The sequence below is a fragment of the Pyxicephalus adspersus genome, chromosome 9, assembly GCF_032062135.1.
Source record: "Pyxicephalus adspersus chromosome 9, UCB_Pads_2.0, whole genome shotgun sequence".
NCBI lineage: Eukaryota > Metazoa > Chordata > Amphibia > Anura > Pyxicephalidae > Pyxicephalus > Pyxicephalus adspersus.
Window position 1 is genome coordinate 19,600,204 of NC_092866.1, and position 21,500 is coordinate 19,621,703.

General features: G+C 37.7%; 1 protein-coding gene across 2 annotated transcripts in view; it reads left to right on the top strand.

The window, feature by feature from the left end:
* Positions 1-21,274, top strand: part of PHAF1 (phagophore assembly factor 1) — a 36,846-nt gene extending 15,572 nt beyond the window's left edge. For both annotated transcript variants that reach the window (XM_072422857.1, XM_072422858.1), the window contains exons 9-17: positions 295-407; positions 1,175-1,308; positions 6,280-6,363; positions 9,087-9,169; positions 10,189-10,232; positions 10,364-10,407; positions 11,557-11,615; positions 12,444-12,516; positions 14,392-21,274. In XM_072422857.1, the coding sequence (XP_072278958.1) occupies positions 295-407; positions 1,175-1,308; positions 6,280-6,363; positions 9,087-9,169; positions 10,189-10,232; positions 10,364-10,407; positions 11,557-11,615; positions 12,444-12,516; positions 14,392-14,481 (724 nt within the window). In that variant the 3' untranslated portion in view covers positions 14,482-21,274. The remainder of the gene's footprint in view (positions 1-294; positions 408-1,174; positions 1,309-6,279; positions 6,364-9,086; positions 9,170-10,188; positions 10,233-10,363; positions 10,408-11,556; positions 11,616-12,443; positions 12,517-14,391) is intronic.
* The last annotated feature ends 226 nt before the right edge of the window (positions 21,275-21,500 follow it).

The following is a 21,500-nucleotide window of genomic DNA, read 5'->3' on the forward strand; positions in this document are numbered from 1 at the left end:
ACCTGTATGCCTGATTACACAGGACATTTCAGCGCTACTAAAATATTTTAAGTGTGAACCAATCACCGATCTGCGGTAGTACATTGAGAGAACCAAAGCTAATAAATTTATATTGGAACACCACTTTTAGCCTAATTATTAAAAAGGAGCCATATTCCTGCTTGTTTTCACAATAATGTCATGCTTTCCTAAATAACTAAAATTTGGTCCAGCACAAAGTTTCTGTGTGACAGACACTCTTTAAAAAAAAAAAAATCTTAATACATCACATCTTTCTGTCATTCTAAATTTTAGAGCTCCTGCAATGCCTTTAGGATGCTATATGGGCAACGTGTATGCAGAAAGTGTAGATGTCCTGCGAGATGCATCTGGTCCCCTGGGGCTGAGACTCCGTCTGCAGAGCACAGGTAATTTGAGCTGTATATACATTACACATTAGAATGTACATATTTAAGTGGAAAAAAAAAATTCTGTTGGTATACATATTAACGTTATCCTGTATATCACTGCATAGCTAAGATGGTAAAATCATTTTCCAATGAGTGGACAGGAAGCACAAAAAGCTAAAAACGTAGAGTATGACTGAGCATTATGTTTCTGTAACGCTTCTATATTTACAGCTGCCTAAATCTCCCATCTTCCTGTCAATCTAGTGCTTTGAAGCATGTTTGATTGATAATGCTTTGCAGTTCAATAAAAGATAATGCTTAACTTCCCAGATCAGTGTAATTTGTGATGCATAGGCAGTTATGGAAAGATAATCTATTAGATTCCAGGCAGTTATATTTGCAATGTTTGAGAAAGTAGGGGAGCAGAAGAAGCATTGTCTGTTTTTTTTTTTTTTTTACTGATCAATATGCCTCTACTAGAGAGATTTCCTCCACTAACTAGTTGTCACAATGACAATAGTTTCACTAGACAGGAAGTAAGGGAACATTTTTAACAGCAACCAAGTAAAAAAAAAGTCCCAGGCAGCATTAAAAATGTATTTTAACCCTTCCATACTCTATTAATAACTAAAATACAAAATGTTGTCTTTTTGTTTGTTTTTTTTTTTTGTTTTAAGACACAACAAGCAGTAAAAGTAGCCCCAGCTTGGAGTTCTATTTTAACATTAGGAACTAGTAGGATAAAATATCAGTTAAATATCTTTCCTTGTGTTCTTCACTGGCAGGTTGTGGTCCAGGAGTAATGGCCGATGCTAAGCTGCGTGTATCCGAGCGATGTATATATTTTGGGGACTCATGTCAGGATGTGCTGGGTACACTTGGAGCTCCACATAAAGTCTTCTACAAGTCCGAGGATAAGGTAGATGGTCCCACAATTGAAACAATGTTTAAAATGATGCAGACTGGATAGTAGAAGTGTACAGAATAGGTTTATTTCCATAGGCAAGGTATATCTTGAATTAAATATGCAGCTATTTGCTTAGCTACAGTTAGGTCCATAAATATTTGGACAGAGACTTTTTTCCAATTTTGGTTCTGTATATCACCACAATTAATTTTAAATGAAACTCAGATGCAGTTGAACTGCAGACTTTCAGCTTTAATTCAGTGGGTTGAACTAAAAGATTGCATTAAAATGTGAGGAACTAAAGCCTTTTTTTAACAATCACTTCATTTTAGGGGCTCAAAAGTAAATGGACAAATTAAAAAGCTAAAAAAATAATATTTATTTCTAATACTTGGTTGAAAACCCTTTGCTGGCAATGATAGCCTGTAGTCTTGAACTCGTGGACATCGCCAGATGCTGGGTTTCCTCCTTTTTAATGCTCTGCCAGGCCTTTACCGCAGCGGCTTTTAGTTGCTGTTTGTTTGTGGGCCTTTCTGTCCGAAGTTTAGTCTTCAACAAGTGAAATGCATGCTCAATTGGGTTCAGATCAGGTGACTGACTTGGCCATTCAAGAATATTCCACTTCTTTGCTTTAATAAACTCCTGTGTTACCTTGGCTGTATGTTTTGGGTCATTGTCCATCTGTATCATGAAACATCTCCCAATCAATGTGACTGCATTTAGCTGGATTTGAGCAGACAGTATGTCTCTGAACACCTCAGAATTTATTCGGCTGCTTCTGTCCTGTGTCACATCATCGATAAACACTAATGTCCCAGTGCCATCACGAGCTGTTCCACGCCTTCTTCATACTTTTTTCTTGCCATCATTCTGGTAAAGGTTGATCTTGGTTTCATCTGTCCAAAGAATGTTTTTCCAGAACTGTGCTGGCTTTTTTAGATGTTTTTGAGCAAAGTCCAATCTAGCCTTTCAGTTTTTGAGGCTTATGAGTGGCTTGCACCTTGCAGTGCACCCTCTGTATTTACTTTCATGCAGTCTACTCTTTATGGTAGACTTGGATATCGATACGCCTACCTCCTGGAGAGTGTTGTTCACTTGGTTAGCTGTTGTGAAGGGGTTTCTCTTCACCATGTAAATGATTCTGCGATCATCCACCAATGTCGTCTTCCATGGACATCCAGGTCTTTTGGCGTTGCTGAGTTCACCAATGCTTTTTCTTTCTTATGATGAACCAAACTGTAGATTTTGCCACTCCTAATATTGTAGCAATTTCTCGTACTTTTTTTTTTGCAGCTTAAGGATAGCTTGTTTCACCTGCATGGAGAGCTCCTTTGACTGCATGTTGTCTGTACGCAGCAAATTTTCCACATACAAGCACTAACTGTACCTGTCACATAGTAAAAATACGTACACATTCCTCTCTACCTCTCTCTAACCTACCTGATTAGGAATTTTTATATAACACCCATTTATTTTTCAATACAAATATAGTATACACAAGAGTACAGAAATTTACAGAGGAAAAAACTGAAATGTCAAATGTAAAACAAAAGTTCACTCTTCATCTACCTAAAATGTCTATGGCAGTAGGAAAATATAGTGGATGCATTGCTAACTGGCTGGAAAAAAAAAGGTAATGGTCTGGCTGTGTCTGAAGTACTTTATATCGGCCTTTCTCAATCTTTTAAACATGAGTGTACCCTTGCTTTAATTACTTTATCCACAGCTCATAGTACTTTAGTGGTGGTCAATGAAAAGAATGCCTCTTACATTGCTGGCAAGTGGAATATCCAAAAGATCATGGATGTCAGTTAAATTAGCCTGAGGATCCTAAATTGCTCATTGTTCAAGGAACCCCTAGCATCTCTGGATGAACCCTAGTTGATAGACAATTCTTTAAAGCTGAATTGTCAGTAAAAAACACCACTTACTTCTGCAGAGCCCCCAATCCCTTTCCATTAGGTCCCATGCCGTGTTGGATTTCTTTGTCGTCCCGGTCCAGAGCAAATTCCAGGCACTACCATCTGCTTCCGTCCTCTTCCTTTTTCTGCTACATCACCCGATCTCGCACTGTGTAGGTGAGAGATCAGGTGACCTATCTTGTTGTAAAGGTGGAAAAAAAAAAAAAAAGGCCAGTCTCTCACATGTGTGGAATCAGCATTTTTTCCACTGCAGGGAAAAGCTCCTTCTGCATTTGCCCAAGATCGGGCATGCACAGAAGGAGCAGAGCCTCCTGGGATACCTACGCCATGTATCCCAGGAGGCTCTGCGCCCCAAGTCAGTCTTTACCGCTGCTAGAGTAAAGACTAAAGGGCAGGGGCTTTCCAGGGGCTTTTTAAATAAAATAAATATTAATAATTCAGCAACAATTTGTTTCCTTGATTTGCCTCATCTCATAGTGTCTTTATTCAGAGTACATCAGAGTGTGCCGTGGTAATCCTTATCATGAAGAATATCTAGGTATAAACCAGGGTTTAAAACATATCTGTAGCTCCATGGATCTGTGAGATTGGAAGAAGTAGAGGAAAAAAAAAAAGAAATTTGCCTAAGCTAATGAAGTGAATAAAGTGGAGAAAGGGGAAATGACTATAAAATAAATGATCCAGTATCTACCAGCTTCCGGAACTAAGGTTGGGTACACACCGTGCAATCTTTCATGATCCTTTCCAATGTCAAAAGACTGCAGGATGCATGTCCACACAGTACCGTTCTGCTCTATGGAGAGGAGAGGGGGGAGAATGACGGAGAGGAACCCCGTTGCGCACTCTCCCTTTCGATTTATATGATCCTTCCTCGTTGATCCACCAGGGTGGTTGACGGACTGACAGACGACGAGCAATATACACACGCCAGATTCTTGTCCGATATCAGCCCCGAGGCAATTTTCAGGCAGGAATCATCTGATGTGTAGGTAGCCCAAGACTGAGTTAAGTTTAAAATACAACTAAACCATAACTGTAAGAAAGTCTGTAAAAGTACTTTATTACATGTGAATATATTATAGTAACAATAAACTTTGTAAACAATAATACCACCTGCTTTGTTATATTGCACCTGTAAAGATTTCAGATATTGCTCCATGCTTGCTGTTGATCTTCGTTGTGCTAGCACAGCACCGCTACCTAACCCACAAACCACACTTACGAGTTATAGCTACATTACAGGAATACACAAATGACATGCATATAAAGGAGTGGTTTTATCTGCCAAATGGTTTTTAATTCTGTCCACTAAGTCCTAAAAATTTACACAACCTTCTCCACAGGTGGATGACACCACTTTTTCTTAGTTACACCTGTAGAAGAGATACAGTGGTGTTTCACTACTTTCCCCCATTCCTGACCCCCCTCGCTTAAGAGGATGCCCAAGTCATAACTTTGTTCACTTAGCTCCTTTGTACGTGTTGCTTATAATTGCATTTGCACTCCGCAAAATTGTTTGTACATTTTTCTCCCAATCTTAGTGCCCCTAGATTGCTTTTTGGACAACAATAATATCAATTCATATACTTGCACTATTAACATTTAGTAAGAAGTACTTATGTATGTAATATTGTATGTGCTTTAACCTCCCTAGCGTTCTAATTCCATCCAAATTTCCATGCAAAAAGCGTTACATTTTTTTGCATGGAAAATTATTTTACATTGTAGGCATAATTTAGGCATAACTCGCTGAAATATGTCCAATATTTATTACATTTAATAATAAACTTTAAATAAAAAAACACAAAAATCTGTTGAAAAAAAATAGTTAAACTTAAGTGTATAGTAGCATATATAATATACAGTGGTACGTTGGTATAAGTCCCTAATCCGATCCAGATCCTTGGACTTTTACCAAACAGGACTTATACCAAACACAATTTTCCCATAAGAAATAAAAAGAAAATGTTTAATTAGTTCCCATGAAAAAAAATCCTGTTGTATTGGCTATTATACATTGAGGGGGCTGTATCAAATAATTTAAACACTGCCTAATACTAACTACATAAAAAATGTAGAAATAAATGAAAATTTAACCTCACTTTACCTTGCTAAGAAGAGTCGAGTGCCTACTAGGATGGTGCAGAGATGTTGCAGAGGGAGGAGGAGATGTTATGTAATTCACAGAGAGTTATAGCGCGGGTTGTTCACTGAATGGTAGCAACTGGCGTACTGACGCTCGTGGGCAGCCGTGGCTTTGTCTCGAGAGAGGTAAATAAGGGTATTTACCCCCGGTGTTATGACTCATTTTGACCCATACTAGTTCTAGCACAAACGTTGTATAACAAGCAAAGGTTGTATACCAAGCAAAAGTTTACAAAGTGTCCAAGCAAGACTTATACCAAGTTGGACTTATTCCAAAGCGGACTTATACCAAGGTACCATTGTAGTTATATATATATATATATATATATATATATCGAAATTTCTTTGTATTGGACTCAATACAGCTATTTTGTATTGAATCCAATGCAAAATTATTTGATTTTCCCGGAGATCGTCTCTGCATTGCGCAGCTGAAGATCGAAGAAGACAGACGTGTCCCCAGGACCTGCGAGTACCAGCAGGATGACGGGGGATGACAACGGAGCAAGGTAAGTGGGGTTTTTTTTAGGTTAAAGTGACCCCTAGTGTGACTCGGGATTAGCGTAATTTGCAGGTAATATCCCCCCCAAGTCACACTCGGTAATACCTCTAGGGGAGTTAATCAATTACTGTGCAGTGATTGTCAATGGCTTGGCAGATGGCAAACAGATCATGTCCACACAACTGGAGCAACTTCTAAATTTTATGGTCGGCTTAGCAGCTTGTAAAGACCAATACAAATGAGTGTGAGATGACTCTTTTGTTGCTCTACCTTAGTAAATCAAGTGCAGCTGAAGTACAAAACATCATTAATATATTAAGGTATTAATGAACTCTATCTAGTCCTTATACATGGTACAGATTTCAACTGCTATATTGTTACAAAAATATCGATAATTTATTTCATTTCCTCTAGATGAAGATTCATTCCCCGTCCCCCCACAAGCAGGTCCCGGCAAAGTGCAATGATTATTTCTATAACTATTTTACCCTGGGTGTGGTGAGTATAGACCTTGTTTTTGTGTAATCGTTATTCACACTAACAGATACTATAATATATTTTTTACAGTATATGTATTTCCTTTTATTATGTTTATTATTAAAATTATTAAGAAAATCTTGAGTGTGTTAGAAATTTAGAACTGTCCTGTTGTCTGCACATTTTCTGAATGTTTTAGTAGTATAGCAAAATACCACTGGCCATAGCAGTTCATCTTTTAAAAATTTAAATAATTTTTCTGTAATTGCAGAGATGTACATTATGTTTCTCTACACATGCACATTACCACAGGAACAAGTCTATTTAAAAAATGTAAAAAAAAATGGGTGATCCAGAAAACATGGAATAGAATTTTAAAAATCATTAGCTATTTGCTAACAAACATCTTGAATCCTGGACAAGATCCATTTCAGGTTTGCTGGATCACCCAGCTTCACTGATGAAAGTGTATTCTATCCACCCTTGGAGAGCTTTCATAAAGCAGGGTCTTTCAATGAAGCTCAATCTACACAATTACCAGGTAAAAATTTAAACATTAATGCATTCAAAATTTTGTTCAAATTACATAAAACCATCAAATTGACCAGTACATTTACATAGTTGGTCTGTTTTATGTTGATAGGCAGTAAACGTTCAACATGTTTCACAGAGTTAAGTCCGCTTCCTCAGGAACAGAGAAGCAAAATTTCTCTTTGATGGCTCCCTGGCTTATTTACCTAAACCGACTGAGCGATCCTTTCATATGTTGTATTTAGTGAAGATCAAAACCGCCATTTTAAGGGGATAAGGGTTCTCGTACTTGCATCCATATGTATCCAGCCCGCAGCCTCAGTGACCTCTATTGTTCCTAAAAGGTCCTCTCTTGTGTCATCTGTACCTCCAATTTCCTCATCTGTTCCACGCAGCACATGTTGTGCACCTTTTCAGTTATCCCTTTTTTTTGAAGAACATTTTCAGTGGGTACAGAAAAATCTTTACTTTCCTTGAACTGAGCCAATTTGTTCTGTAAACGTCTGATCACCTCACCCCCCTTGTATTGAAGATCAACAAAAGCACACATGTTAGAAGTCCAGCCTGGGTGACAACCATGGCTCATTCTATGGATACAGTGGAGCAGTAAGCATAGCCAACTAAGGACCAAGTAGTGTGTTATTCAGAGGATTATCCATGGGAAAAAGGAAATTAATGCAACCACCATAGCTGATAAGTTCCAATATATAATCTTTTTGTTTGCCCTGTTTATCTGGCTGTACATACTGATATGCTAACCATTGTGTGCAGTTGTGATTTGGGCCTTTTACCCTTTTTATCTTTTTGATCCAGTTCACTTCTTGCAAGATAGTAATTCATAGCTTTGCATGTTCAGTTGCTTGACATTCGGACATTTAGAATAATTTTGAAAAGCATTATATTGATGTGTTTTTTGGCTATTTCTAAATTTAAAAAGCCTTTGCAATGCCTGATCATTGACCCACGGAAAGACAATTTATTTATTTTCAACTCTGTTGCTAACAGTTGCAACAAACACTCCTTTCTGAAGAAAAAAATGAAAAGGCTTTTGCTTAACTGGCATTTTTTTTATTTCCTAAATCTATTATCTCCTTCTGATGTTGAGAATATAAGTGCGTTTGTATAGTCAAAACATATTTTCTAGTTTTGAAAATGTAGGAAGTGGTTAAACCCCTGTCGGGTTATTTTTTTGCTGTGTGTGCCAGTTGTAGAGATTTACCTTTCTTGCACCTGTGATCATTATTAATAAGTCATTTCTTGAATATAACCGCTTAGGGGAACGGTTTCACCAGTGGGGTGTAGTTCCTTTAATAGGGTGTTTTTATCATTTCCAGGATTTATAAAGCACACAATAAAACATAGCCTTCCATAGCTCTGTTTTGTATATGTATGTCATGAGTCAGAGAAAAGGAAAATTAACTATAAAACTTTAACTACAATTCTAATAAAAATAAACTGTACAAATAATCTGTAGCATACTGTGCTGAGCGTCAAGCAAAAAAAAAAAAGTTCATTCCTAATAGTCCTGAAAGTACATTCCTAAAAATATATATATGTAAATAAAAAATATATTTTGATCTAAAGTACGGTAGCTTAAGTATCTAGATTGATATCTAGTTACCGAGATTTTGTAATTCTGTTTGAGGCAGGACAAAAATGCCAGATAGCAGTCGGTTACATTTATATAGTCTAAATGCCTAAATGGGATGGGAAAGCAGAGAAAGAAAACAGTCATATTACACAGAACTGTTTGGAGTTACATTGTTTTTGCAATACATAATACACTTTACAAACAGATTGTTTGTAAGATGCTCAAGAACTCCAGTAAAAATACAATAAAGAGTTGCATAATCATGGTATAAACGTGCAAAAATAAATTATTATTTTCCAGTTTTATCAGTTTTTGTAAGTTTCAGACTCCCCATCTCAGGCTGGGAAGCCTAAACAGGAGCACAGACTGATATGAATTGTTCTGCATTTCAGTGATCACTATAATCCTATAGTCCCTAAAAACAGTACATTTTTTCACACAGAGAGAAGTGTGGTGTACAGAACCTGTAGTGTCATTTTGTTAAGGGGACAATTGCTTTTCTGAGTTTTGTAAACAAACGTTGAAATACCTAGTTGAATACAAGTGCATTTCTTTTGCAGTCAATCCAGTGATTTACTCTAAATTTATTCCAAATAATCCTATTTTTGTCTTATATTTGCAGGATGTTCTTTTTGATGCAAACACCCACAGGGCCAAGAAGTTTGTTTTACACACAAATTATCCTGGACATTACAACTTTAACATGTGAGTAGTTGTGTGATTTATAGTCAAATGTAACCACCTTGTGGGAGGAATACAAATGTTTTGTAGTTAATAAAAATGTCACAGACGTTCCCTTATCTTTTTAAATGGTGATGCTACAAACAGGGTTAGAATTACTTTTTCCAAATTATGAGAATTGTATATAAATTAGAATTAATTTTTTCCAATGCGTGTATAATTAGTCTAGGCCGGCTTATTACCAACTATAGGTATATCAATATAATTATATGTGGGTATATCAACTTTTATACTGTTTGGGTTGGGAACTTGGGGCACTTTGGGCTACACAGTTACTTGTTTGGGAACAAAGAGTTAAAGTGTTAGGTTACTAGATTTAAAGGCAACATACTCATATATTAGAGCCTAGACTTTGGTTCTGTATTTCTAGACTGTTACCTCTATAGCTAGGGTACAAGGAGACCAGGCCTATGTTAGGTTTGCAATACTAAAATGGACTCTACCCATCCAGATTAGGGAGACCAGTTTATACGCAAGATGAAGCAGGGGCGTATCAACAATAACACCAAAAGGCTTTACTGTCCAATAATTGCTTTAAAACACAAGGCACTCTGTTTATTCTACTCTGTGACATTAAATAGCTGATACAACTTCACGTTATAGTTTCCAGTTGTGTTAGATGGTAGTACTCCTTAATACTACAGCATACAAAGGAATTTCATACAATTGTGTACTTTCAACCTTTTGACATCAGCAATGACTGAATTGAAAAGCTTTTACACTTTTGCAGCAAGCCAGCTTCATAATGATTTGCTTTGGGGAGTTTGGTACAAGGGAACTATAGTGGACTTGCATTTTGTGAATTAATGCATTTGAGCAGTCTTCTAGTCCAGTATTAGTAGCTGACCTCACACCTCTTTAATAATCTGTGGTTTTGAAATGAAATTCCCAACAAGCTCATATACTGTAGGTGTGATTATATCAGGTGTATATTTTATTCATGTTGCCCTATGTGAAAAGTATACCCTTTATTTCTCTTTTAGTTATCATCGATGTGACTTTCGGATTCCACTTACAGTAAAGCGAGGTGAGGTTGTTAGACTGATGCGTTGTAGACTGATGAGTTGTTGCCTAATGCTTTTCAGCTTTGTTTACCATGATCACTGTCTATCCATGTGGCCATGTGATAACCACAATTTCTGTTATTTCTTTGTACAGAGAGCTCAGAAACACAAACGGAAATCTGCACCACATACAGCAAGGTGAGATACCATTCCTTTGATTTTACACTTGGTGCTACCAAACCTGGTGTTTCAGTATCCAGGTAAGTTTCCACAGGTGTTTTTTTGTAGGGTTTCTTTTTAATTTTGTATTTGTATACATTTAAAAGCAAACTCATTTGCAATTGAAAGTTAAACGCACTTGTATAGGTTTAAAGTGCAAATCTGTGTGTTTGACATAAAGAGGCTGTATTTTACTTGCTTTGCTTGCAGTTCAAACACACCTCAATAGGACATTCTGCATTCCAGAAACACAACACAAAGCACTTTCAACATGAAATGCTATGTGTACTTCTCAGTGAGTAAACAGGACATTGATTGCTGGCTTTTCAAATGCGTTTTAAATAGAAAAAAATCCTTGTGGATACTTATCGTTAGGTTAATACTAGCTGGCTGAATATATACCAATTTTTATATTTCCTGGAAACTCGGGCAGAAGGATTTCCACAGCTCCACCCCCCTTCTACAAGCATTATGGAGCAGTTATCTCTTGCCACTGCATTTCAATGGATAAAGCAATAGACTTCCTTACAGAGCAGTGAGTGTAAGACTGATCTCTCAGAAGGGGTCACAAACAGCAGAAAGGTCTAATTTGCAGCACAGTGGCTCAAAGGTTAGCACTCTGGCCTTTGCAGCGTGGGGGCCCAGGTTCGAATCTCGGCCAGGATACTAACTGCGTGGGTTTCCTCCTGGACATATAACTGAGGAAGGGACGTTAAGATTGTGAGCCCCTTTTAGGGACAGTTAGTGACATGATTATGAACTTTGTAAAGCGCTGCGTAATATGTCGGCACTATATAAATACTGTGTAAAAATAATAATAAAGAAAAAAAATATATATGGCTTCACTGCACCCAAAACCAAGAATAGAAATTCTTACTGCTCTGATAGTGTTTTAGTAGGGAATGTAGAGCTGTCAGACACACATTAATTGTAAGCAAATAGACACGTTTGATGGGTAGTTAAGGGTGGGTATGTTGGATGCTGGTTTGGGAAACACTGCACAGAAAAACACTTGGCTGAATGTTTGTTATGGAAAGGCACATACTGAATTCTATTGGGCTCCTAAAATCTAAAGAATATTATATTCTTTAACAATGATATTCCTCTAATTTCCTGTGTGTATTGCAGTGGGACAGTATTCAAGAACATCTAGGACATCCGGTGGAGAAGCCAGTTGTTCTTCACAGGTAGATGCCGTAACCATATGACACTCTGTAATGTTTATGGGTAGTATTGTGTTAAATAAAACACGTTTTACTTCATGTATACATGTTAGTGTGTTGGTGGCAGTTATTTTTGGATGTTACCCTAGCACAGGCTATTGTCAACATTGACAGTCCCCAGGGGAGCATTGGCTGCCCAGTTACAATAAATGGTTTGCCTTAACACGGCACTTCATTTAACATTAACCTGCATGCGAAAATGCTTTGATCAAGTGTTATACTGACCACAGCATCCAATGCAGAATTTTTATATTTGACATGAGAGTCCTTTATCTCTTTGGAGGTTATGTATTACATTAAATATTTTTTCTTTATTGGGATTTGTTCTTGACAGCCATTTACTTCTTTAGGTTAGAGGTCCTTACTGAGATTGTGAGGTGTACATTTTTAGTAGGAGAAAGGTTTCCATTTATGAAGCCTATGCAGGCCTGAGGATTGTAGATGGCCAAAATACACGTCTGCTGCTACTAATTTATCAAACTAGACTATTGGAATGTCAACAATCTGAACATTTGTCTTCCAACCTTGGAAAATTGAAATTGCTTGGCAATAATGCCACAAACTTTTTTAATCTTAGAAGGGAGAGATTACTACTATAAATCCTTCTTTCTAAAATAGCCTTGAAACAGTTTCAAAGTTGTAAGGATAGTTAAGGAGGTTCTTTTCATGAAGCCAACGACTTAAAAAGCTAAATACTGTTTGCTTCATATAATGGTTCTTGGAAAATATCTAACTGCACTTGCCATCTTCTTGTCTTTTAATTTGTCATATGGTATTTTCTCATTTTTTAAGGTCATCATCACCAAACAATACAAACCCGTTTGGATCAACTTTTTGTTTTGGTCTCCAGAGGATGATTTTTGAGGTAAAATTTCTTTTTATCCATTAAAATGTGCAGCAACCTTTTTACTTTTTCATTATTTTTGCTTCTTCCACAAATTATACCTTCCAATTTGTAAGCCGTATTGCTTGTGTGTTTGGTGATTTTGTTGAAGAGGAACTAAACTCGCATTGGTGAGGGTGAGCTTTTGCTATATTCGGCAAACTTTCACAACATGCTTGCTGATTTCACATGTCTAACTTTTTTTTTTAAGTGCCCTGCACACTGACAGATCCTGGATCCTGTCACCACTGCATCCCCCAAGGCGGCCATCTTTGCCACTGACTTCTCCAAGTCCACCCCAATCCTCTTTGGTCTTGGGAAGTCAAATGATGATGTGCAAGAGTTACATTGTCCCCGTCTTATTTCTAGGGTTTTACACTGCATGTTGTATGCTCTGTAGTGTTAGCAAAATACAAAATAAGGCTCAAGGAACGGGAAAGGGTTAATGTGTCTATGGAGCAAGGGTCTGACAATTCTAGCTGAGAAATTGAACAGAAAAATTAAAAAAAAATGTTAAATCTTTATTGTTTCCTTTGATATAGATCAGCAAGGAAAATCAGGTTACACTAACATACCCAGTTGTCTTCTATAGCTTTCTTTCTCTACAGCAGCTTACCACAGGTGGTCAGGTTGAACAAAAGACACAAATCTATTCGGTTTAACCAATAAGAAAAAGTGTATTAATAAAATAATACATTTTAGAAAACCAGCATATTCTATTCAGACACCTATATATTTTATCAAGAAGATCAATTGCTTCTATTTTTAAAGCCAAAGTGAAGGGAATTGTAAACCTACCCTTGCAGCATTGCAAGAGGAAATGTACTTTTTGTCTATGGAAAACTTTAAAAAGCTGTTTTACATGCAGCTTGCCTTCATTCTACTGGCAGCCAGCTCTTTTCCCAAGTTTCCATGAGTATCTAAAAATGATTCTACACTTTGATCTTATGAGCTTTTATAAACATCCAACAGTGCTGATAAAAAAAAAAAAAAACACAGAAAAAAAGCCTTTGAAGCTACCACTAGAGGGAGCAACTGTAGGAGACAGGTGATAGGCCGCTCATTTAGCCTTATGCAATTCCCTGTGCAATATCAGTATTGCAACTTTTACTGGGCATGGCAGATACATGTATTCAGTTTATATGTTTTAAGGATTTTTTGTGTATGCCATGCCCATTGATTTTCATTTTAGTTTGGGAAACTGGTAGTATATTAGAGAAATAGAAGCATTATGCATTTTTGGTCCCATTGGTTCCTGTCCTTGGTTTCCACAAAGTTGTGAGGAGCGGGTCTGCATCAGTTTGCACACACTTGACACATTAGCCCTGTATAACCTCTATTCAACTCCTGAAGAAGTGAAGGTTCCTGTCTATGAAACTCATTGAGAATGATCACCTCACTCGCTTTGTTGCATTGTGACAAGCTATAGTGTTAGATCTTTCTATTGCATGTACAACAACTATCAATTAGGAGCAATGGATGTTGAAGGTGATGATTTTGCAATCATTTTTGTTTCATAAAAAAATTGTTCTTTTTACATACATAAAGTAGGCCTGATATTCAAAGTTTTTTTTTTTTTTTGTTTTTTTTTTGGTTTATTCCAAGGGTCCTCACCTCCACATATAGGATCTAGGATCCACATATATTTTAGTATATCTCCCAATATCAACCATATTTTACATGTTTGTATGTAACATGAGGAGTAACATAACAACAGGAAACATTTCCTGGGTGTTCACCTTTAAGTTGGCCATTTATAAAACTTCTCTGCAGCTTTGCTAAAGTTTTTTTTTTTTTTTAAGACATTGAATGTGAATATACTGTATGCTGTTAACTTTTTCTCTCTTTGTGTTAAAGGTGATGCAGAACAACCACATAGCATCAGTCACTCTCTATGGCGCCCCAAGAGCCAGTGGGCAGCAGAAATCCTCTGGGCTCGGCCAGTAAGCATGGAACAGCAGGTGGGGGTGCTACAGCCCAGTGTGCCTTTGCTTGCTGACGGATATTCACACAAGACCCAGCTGTGTGTGCTGTTGGCAGAGAGTCAAGGAGCTGCATGGATTGTCTGTGACTGCAGGTGCTGCCTCATTTTTAGTTCCTGCTGGGCGCCATCCTCCCTGCAGCCAGCGTGCCCTCCATATCCCTGTGACCTCCTTCATAGAATGTCTGGGTCACCAGGGAGCTCTCTGCTGCGCATAAAGCACAAACATGCACGAGTTATGTGCAGGAACAGGGCGTAAGAAGCCTTTGTGTTGGTGTTCTTGAATTCACGTCGTAGTCACATCTGTATATATTAATATATGTGGATATGTAAACACATTGAGATGTCTGTGGTTAAGGACAGTCTAACGTAAATGGTGTGTATATATACATAGATTTATATATATACATATATACAGTATATATATATACAGCCATGCATTCAGGTACTACATCATGTGACTTCAAAAAACGGAATACACACAAACTACCGTCAGATTCTGTGTCTCTGTGCACAAAAGGTAATCTGTGTCCCCCCTCCACATGGCACTGGCTGCTGTTCCTGATGCTACTGAATTAGGATGGATCCTATTCATTTTTTTTTTCCTGAGTAACTGCCACGGTTCAGGGCATTTAAAGGGGAAGTATTTATCTTTAATCCTTGTTTTCTAATTTGTATATATTATGGGGGGGCATGTTGATTTTTCCTTTTGAACATATGATTATCAGCAGGAGTTGTTTAATACTGTACGCCTGAAAAGATAGAATACTTCCCATTTAGGTGACTTTATAGACTTATAGGATCCAAGCTCAGGTGAGAGTGCTGAACTTGTGTAGCTTTATCCATTTGCTGCCAAAAAACACCAAGGTTATTGCAGATACATGGCACACTGCTTTAGGGTTAATAACACTTGTGTGCTCAGTGCATCTTATTGTTCCCAAAACTTCAATGTAAAAATGGCAAACATTTTGGGGGCAGGCTGTGCATCCAATTCAGAGTATCAGTTTCCTGGAGGGCATTGACATCAACAAGGCATGAGGCACAAATGAAGACTTTCTTTATCTGCAATAAGCTCTATTTATGTCTAAAGTGCATTTTGTAGATGAGTATACTTTAACCTTCATCAAGCAGCCTTTGGATGAGTTGTACTGACTGGCCTGTTTGATCAGTGGTTGAGAGAGCCCTGGCAGACATTTTGCACAAGACCTTTCCTAGCTAGAACCCCTGCCTTTTGAGCATAGTATTGTGTCATGCAGGGAATTGTTGCACCGATAAGATCTCCTAAAACAAAGAAACTAATGACTGGCATAGAGATGTCCAGTTATCCTGTGTTTTATCATGTAACAGCACAAAGATTACTGCAGTCTAAGGGGAATCTTGTCACAGCACCTTTTTTGTCAAGTACACTTTTGTATGAGTGATACTAAGACACAGGCATATAAGAAGCCTAGCTGCTCTTCCTGCATACATACCTGAATATGGTATAACGGGTTGGGTGGCCACAAACAAAGTCAATGTGTGTGCTGCTTTTCATCTTTAGATACTCTCTAAAGTAAGGTGTTAAAATGGTGATACAAAGAGTAGTGACATGCAATAACTTGTAGCCAAACATTTAACCTAGAAATAGGAACTGATTACTGACATTTGCAATGCACACATTCCCTCTATGATCAGGTTGGTAAATAATCCTATTCATTAGTTAATGACAGGACAATTTACCTCATGCCTTTGTTGTTGCCTGTTCCTAGGAAATTAATAACCCTGATATTTCTCCCACACAGCGACTGCCTCTTCAGTGTATGCGACAGGTACACTTTACAAAGATTTTTACCACTCACAGGAGACGTAACACGTGACTCTTGCAGCCTTTCCAATAAATGTGCATTGTTTGCGGCCTGTCCCATCAGCGAGGATAAGCATGCTAAATAAAATGCTTGCCTTTTTTTTCTTGTTTTATTTGAACCATTTGCACTACATACACTTTACTTGATCAGTCATTGTGTTCACTGAACATCATCTGAGGGATCTTATAGACATTCGGATGTGGAGTGTAATTTATATGGTGGGAAAATAACTGTCTCCTTGCTTTCCTGCACTAATGATTACTTGACAAGCTTCTTTATGTTAACTTTTTTTAAATGTTATTATATAACACCCCCTCATCTCAGTTAATGATTTTGTAACTTTTTTTTTTTTTAATTGATAACCACCATAATTACCCCACTTGATTCTTTTAGTTATGGTATTATATTTTTAGGCAAATCTCATAACTGTTTTTTTTTTTTTCTTTTTGCTTTTCTGATGTAATAAATTGTGCTCAGAAAGTCTTATAATTACTGGTATAGTGTTCCAGACTGAGGCCAAACCAGCCCCATAAGCACCTTTTTGTCCCAAATCCTTTCTCCTCTTTCAGACAATAGCCAAAGACCTGCGTGTATTGGTGAAATTTGCTCTGCTTTCCCAAAAGACAAAGTCCCTTCCCGGTTTGTCATTTAACCGTATCTTCAGAGGAAGGCTGGTGTTGAATTTCTGAGATATTGAAGTTTATTTTCAACAAAGCCTCCATACTTATCTTGTAATTCTGTTTTTGGTAGAGTGTGACAGAGGCTCATGCAGCCCAGTTCTCCCTGACTGAGATGCTGATTCCATTTGACTTGTCATTGTGCAAATCCTAGTTGCCATGTCATTTTGAGCCCATGTCTTTGATAAATCTTGAGTCACTTATCCAAAACAAGTATGTACTTAGTATTTCTGGCTTTGTTCAGGTTTTCCTGATCTGCATGCTGTTTCATGTCACAATGAAAATATGCCATCAGCTGTATAGATTACAGCTATGCACTAGTAATATAGGAAGCAGTAACGGCAGCTCCCCGTGTTAGCAAAGATTGACTTTTTGAAGGTTCTGTTTTACAAAATCCACCCCTGGAAATCCCTTTGCAGCTGCCTTACTGCTCCCTCTCAAATGTTTTAGTCTCGGTGGTGAAAACAGGCAAGTCCTCAGAAGGAAAGGGAGAGGAAACTGCTGGATGAAAACTGCCAGATTAGACAGATGTCTCTGCATGGAGGTGCATGTCTCTTTCACCTGTAGGTGCTGTCACAACAAAGAATGACTCAAGTTTGGGCCAAGCTTTTTAAAGCCACTTAATAACATAAATATATTTCTACATGTATGGATTGGACACCGTTTCAATTTACAGGTGGAACACTAAAGTTGAACAGCCGAGCTGCAGAAATCTGAGTATTCAACAAGGCTGCCCTCATCTTCCCCCGGCTTTACCAAAAAGAGGTGTGCTTGAACCTGCCCTTTATAATCTTTAATGCAATATTACCTACACTGACCCAGTTGCTCCCGGTGTTCCACAAGCAGAATGAACTGTAGTGGTCTATGTCAGGGCTTGTAAACTATTCATAACTAGAGCATTTTCCAGCAGAGAACTTGTTCCCTATTATTAATGGAGTGGTGGGAGGGAGGGGAGAGACTGTATGTAGATAGAATTCCCATTTGTAATATTTTGCTGTAAACTTGTGATACATGGACAAATTTTGTGTGTTTTCCACAGAAACAAAACTGTACAGATTTTGTATATATTTTTTTGTAAGACTAACTTGTGTGTAGGTTATATTGACACACAGGTCGAGAGCCAGAATGAAAAGGAGGAGAGCATCCCAGGACTGGATAGCAGTGCTGGAATTGTCTTGCTGGTTTAGTTATCGTGTGTCCTGCATATCTGTCAGAGGTTCAGGTCATGTATGGTGAAGGAAAATATCTGTATGAATAACCTCAACTACAAATTCTTAATCTTTGACTCCTGGGTTGCATGAGATATTCTTTGCAGAGATGTTACTTACAATGAAGTTGAATGGTTGCTGCTGTATTATTCTTTCTTCCAAGTCAGGAAAAAGTGCAAGCTTTTTTTTTTTCTTCTTCTTTCTTCAAGTGACTCAATTGCTTTATAGCCTAATCTCCTAAAATTACATTCATTACAAATAGTCCAACAGTACAAAAGGTGACTGTAAATAGAAATCACTAAGTTGCAAACAATACTGTACTGCTGGTGCCGGACTGATCTGAGTTCAGTGGAACATAGGGGTGGAAGGGTGGTCAGACATGCTGGCATGATCCAACCACCTTAGAAGCTGGTCTTTGGCCAGACTGTCTCATAAACCTTTACAGTTTAATGTACTGATTTGTACATATGTTTTAAAGATTAGAAGACAGGCTCTCACAGTGCTGGCTGATCTGGGGAGAAAAAGTTGAGAGAAGTTGGAAAAAGCAGCTGAACCTGTCTGAACTAATCGTACCAATGGATGGATGTTGATTAGTGTCCAGTTGTTGAGTTGTTATTTGATCTTGGTAAAAATGAATAAAATGCAGTAGCTGACTTGCTCTGTTGACCTTTCCTTTTCATGGCTATCTTGCTGCACCTCACTGATCTGTGCACATTTCGCCAGTATGGAAACCCTAACTGCACCTCACTGCTTTGTGTACACCTTCCCTGTATGATTATCCTGACTACATCTCGCTTATGTGTGTCCATATTCCTTGTGTGGATAATATAAATGCACCTCCCTAATCTGTGCACAAGTCCCCTGTATGATTACCCTGACTACATCTCACTTCTTTGTGCACACTTTACCTGTATGGGTGCCCTAACTACCCCTTACTGCTTATTGCTCACTTTTTCTGTAGGATAGCCTAACTACATTTCACTGCTCTGTGCACATATACCCTGTAAGCATACCAAGCTTACCCCTTACAGCTGCACACAGTGAACCTTATAAAGTGTCTAAAAGTAAACCTGTGTTGCCTTTAGAAATTTTTAGGAAGCACACATGGGGTCTCCCAGGTAAAATGTTCATGTTCTGAAGAAGCATGTAAAAGTTTTTTGTAAAAAAACCTAACAATGGTTTTAGAAAAATAGAATTCAGAGGTTACTATGAGTTCCTCAAATTTTAGCTGATTTACCCCTACCTTCATTAATGATGTCTGCATAGTTCTGAACCAACTGTATATCTCCAATTATGTTTCTAGATGTCTGAAAAGGTGGTAATCCAACCACCACTGTAAGAGGTCGTTCTTTCCACTAGACATCGATATAGAGGCATTTTTTTCATACTGAGCCCCAATAATTAATTTTTGCAGGGGTTCCCTACAAATTTTTGCAATGGTTACTTAGTTAAAAAGTTGAGAGACTGATATAGACACATGAGCATGTATTACCAGGGTTACTGGGTCCATCTTGGCTTTTCCTCTTTAACAAAAAAAATGTGGATAAGAAAACAAAGCAGAGTTATTGCTTTTAGTAGTCAATCAAGTTCCATCTTTTACTCCCCTTGAAAGAGTTTTTTTCCAAAATGAAAATTGTTTTTTTTTCTGCCTTTGCTTCACACAAATATTTCCTAGTGGTTTCCGGGGTTCCCCAAAACCCCCCTTTTAATAAGAAAAAAAATCCAATGTAAGATTATTATTAAACAGGATTTATGTAGCACCAACATGTTACGCACCACTGTACATTATATAGGGATTGATTTAGGTTCCCAACTATACCCTCTAAAATGTGTCTATGGTTTCTAAAGCTGGAATGGAAACCAAACTCCCAAATATTCTGTCTTTCATTCATGATCACCAGGTAGAATGCTGTGTCTTACAGCAATCATAATGAACACCATCTGATTTTAACTTTCATATCAGCATGTGTAAATGAAAATTGTTATTTTTGCCATCAGTTATCAGCTCAAAGTATATTTGGTAGATTTGAGAAAGAACAGTTTACTTATTGAGGCAAACCATTCGTCATGTAAAGCCCCCATTTACAACTTATTTTTAAAACAAAGTTATGAACTTAAAATTAGGCATGTAGATTTGTCTCCATACACCCCTACTTATCCTTCAATGTCCCAGGAGTCCTCAACCTGAGTGTGCTCCGTATATACTGTATGTGGTAAGTTCCAGTAACCAAGTTTGCCTTTCAATACCTCCCGACGTTAAGCCTTCCTAACCAGTGGAGAGTTGTGCGTTTTGGGGGAGGGCATAGTCTGAAGTATTTGCACACTGAGCACCCCAGATTTGGAGTCTACCAGGATATTATTGGAGATAAAGTGCAGAACAGAGGAAACTAATGACAAGTTTATTTGAAGACACTTTTAAAATATAGACTTTCTCAATCCTCAAAGACCACCAAAGTGTTGTAGAATGATGATAATTGTGATTTTGTTATTTGTATGTTTGGAAAACCCAGCATGTTGGTTTTCACTGAGGGAGAGAGATGAATTAAAACTGCTGCACTATCTCCTACTGAACCCATTGCAGAATGCAGTCTGTACTTTCCAGTCCTGGGCCAGCCTCCTCCTGTAGCGAATTGCTGCTCGTATTTATATTTTGTTTACATTGTTCATCCCTTATAGTATTATGTCCTGTAGGCCATGGTGACATCACCAGTCCATGAATAGACTGATGGGAATGGGGAGGGGCATTATCTGGGCCAAGAATCGGAATCACTTAATGGAATGAACATACATTTAGGGTCTCTTGTGGGTTTAACAGCCAAGGTATCTTGTGGGGTGCTTTTTTTCTGTACAGGGTCAGTTCTGAAATTTGTTGTTTTAATAAAATTCTAAATAAGGGTGTTTGTGGTCATGCTTATTTTCCTGTTTTATCTTTACTATTATTTTATTTTATAATGAAAAAATATTCTGAAATCTGTAGCCCCAATCAGCATGTATTCCCACAGGTCAATAAAGGGAGACCGTTGGTCACAATTTTGGTTTGTTGATTCTTCTTTTTTTAAATTACATTTTGCATTATATTTACACAGAACTGCAGATAATAAAGATATAGAATGATGAATATTCATACACACAACTAACCATATATATATATATATATATATATATATATATATATAGCGACTACATGCAAGGACAATGGCCCTCTGGTGAATCTCATTTAGGTTGACCATACCTGTCCTGTCTGTGTTGTATTTCT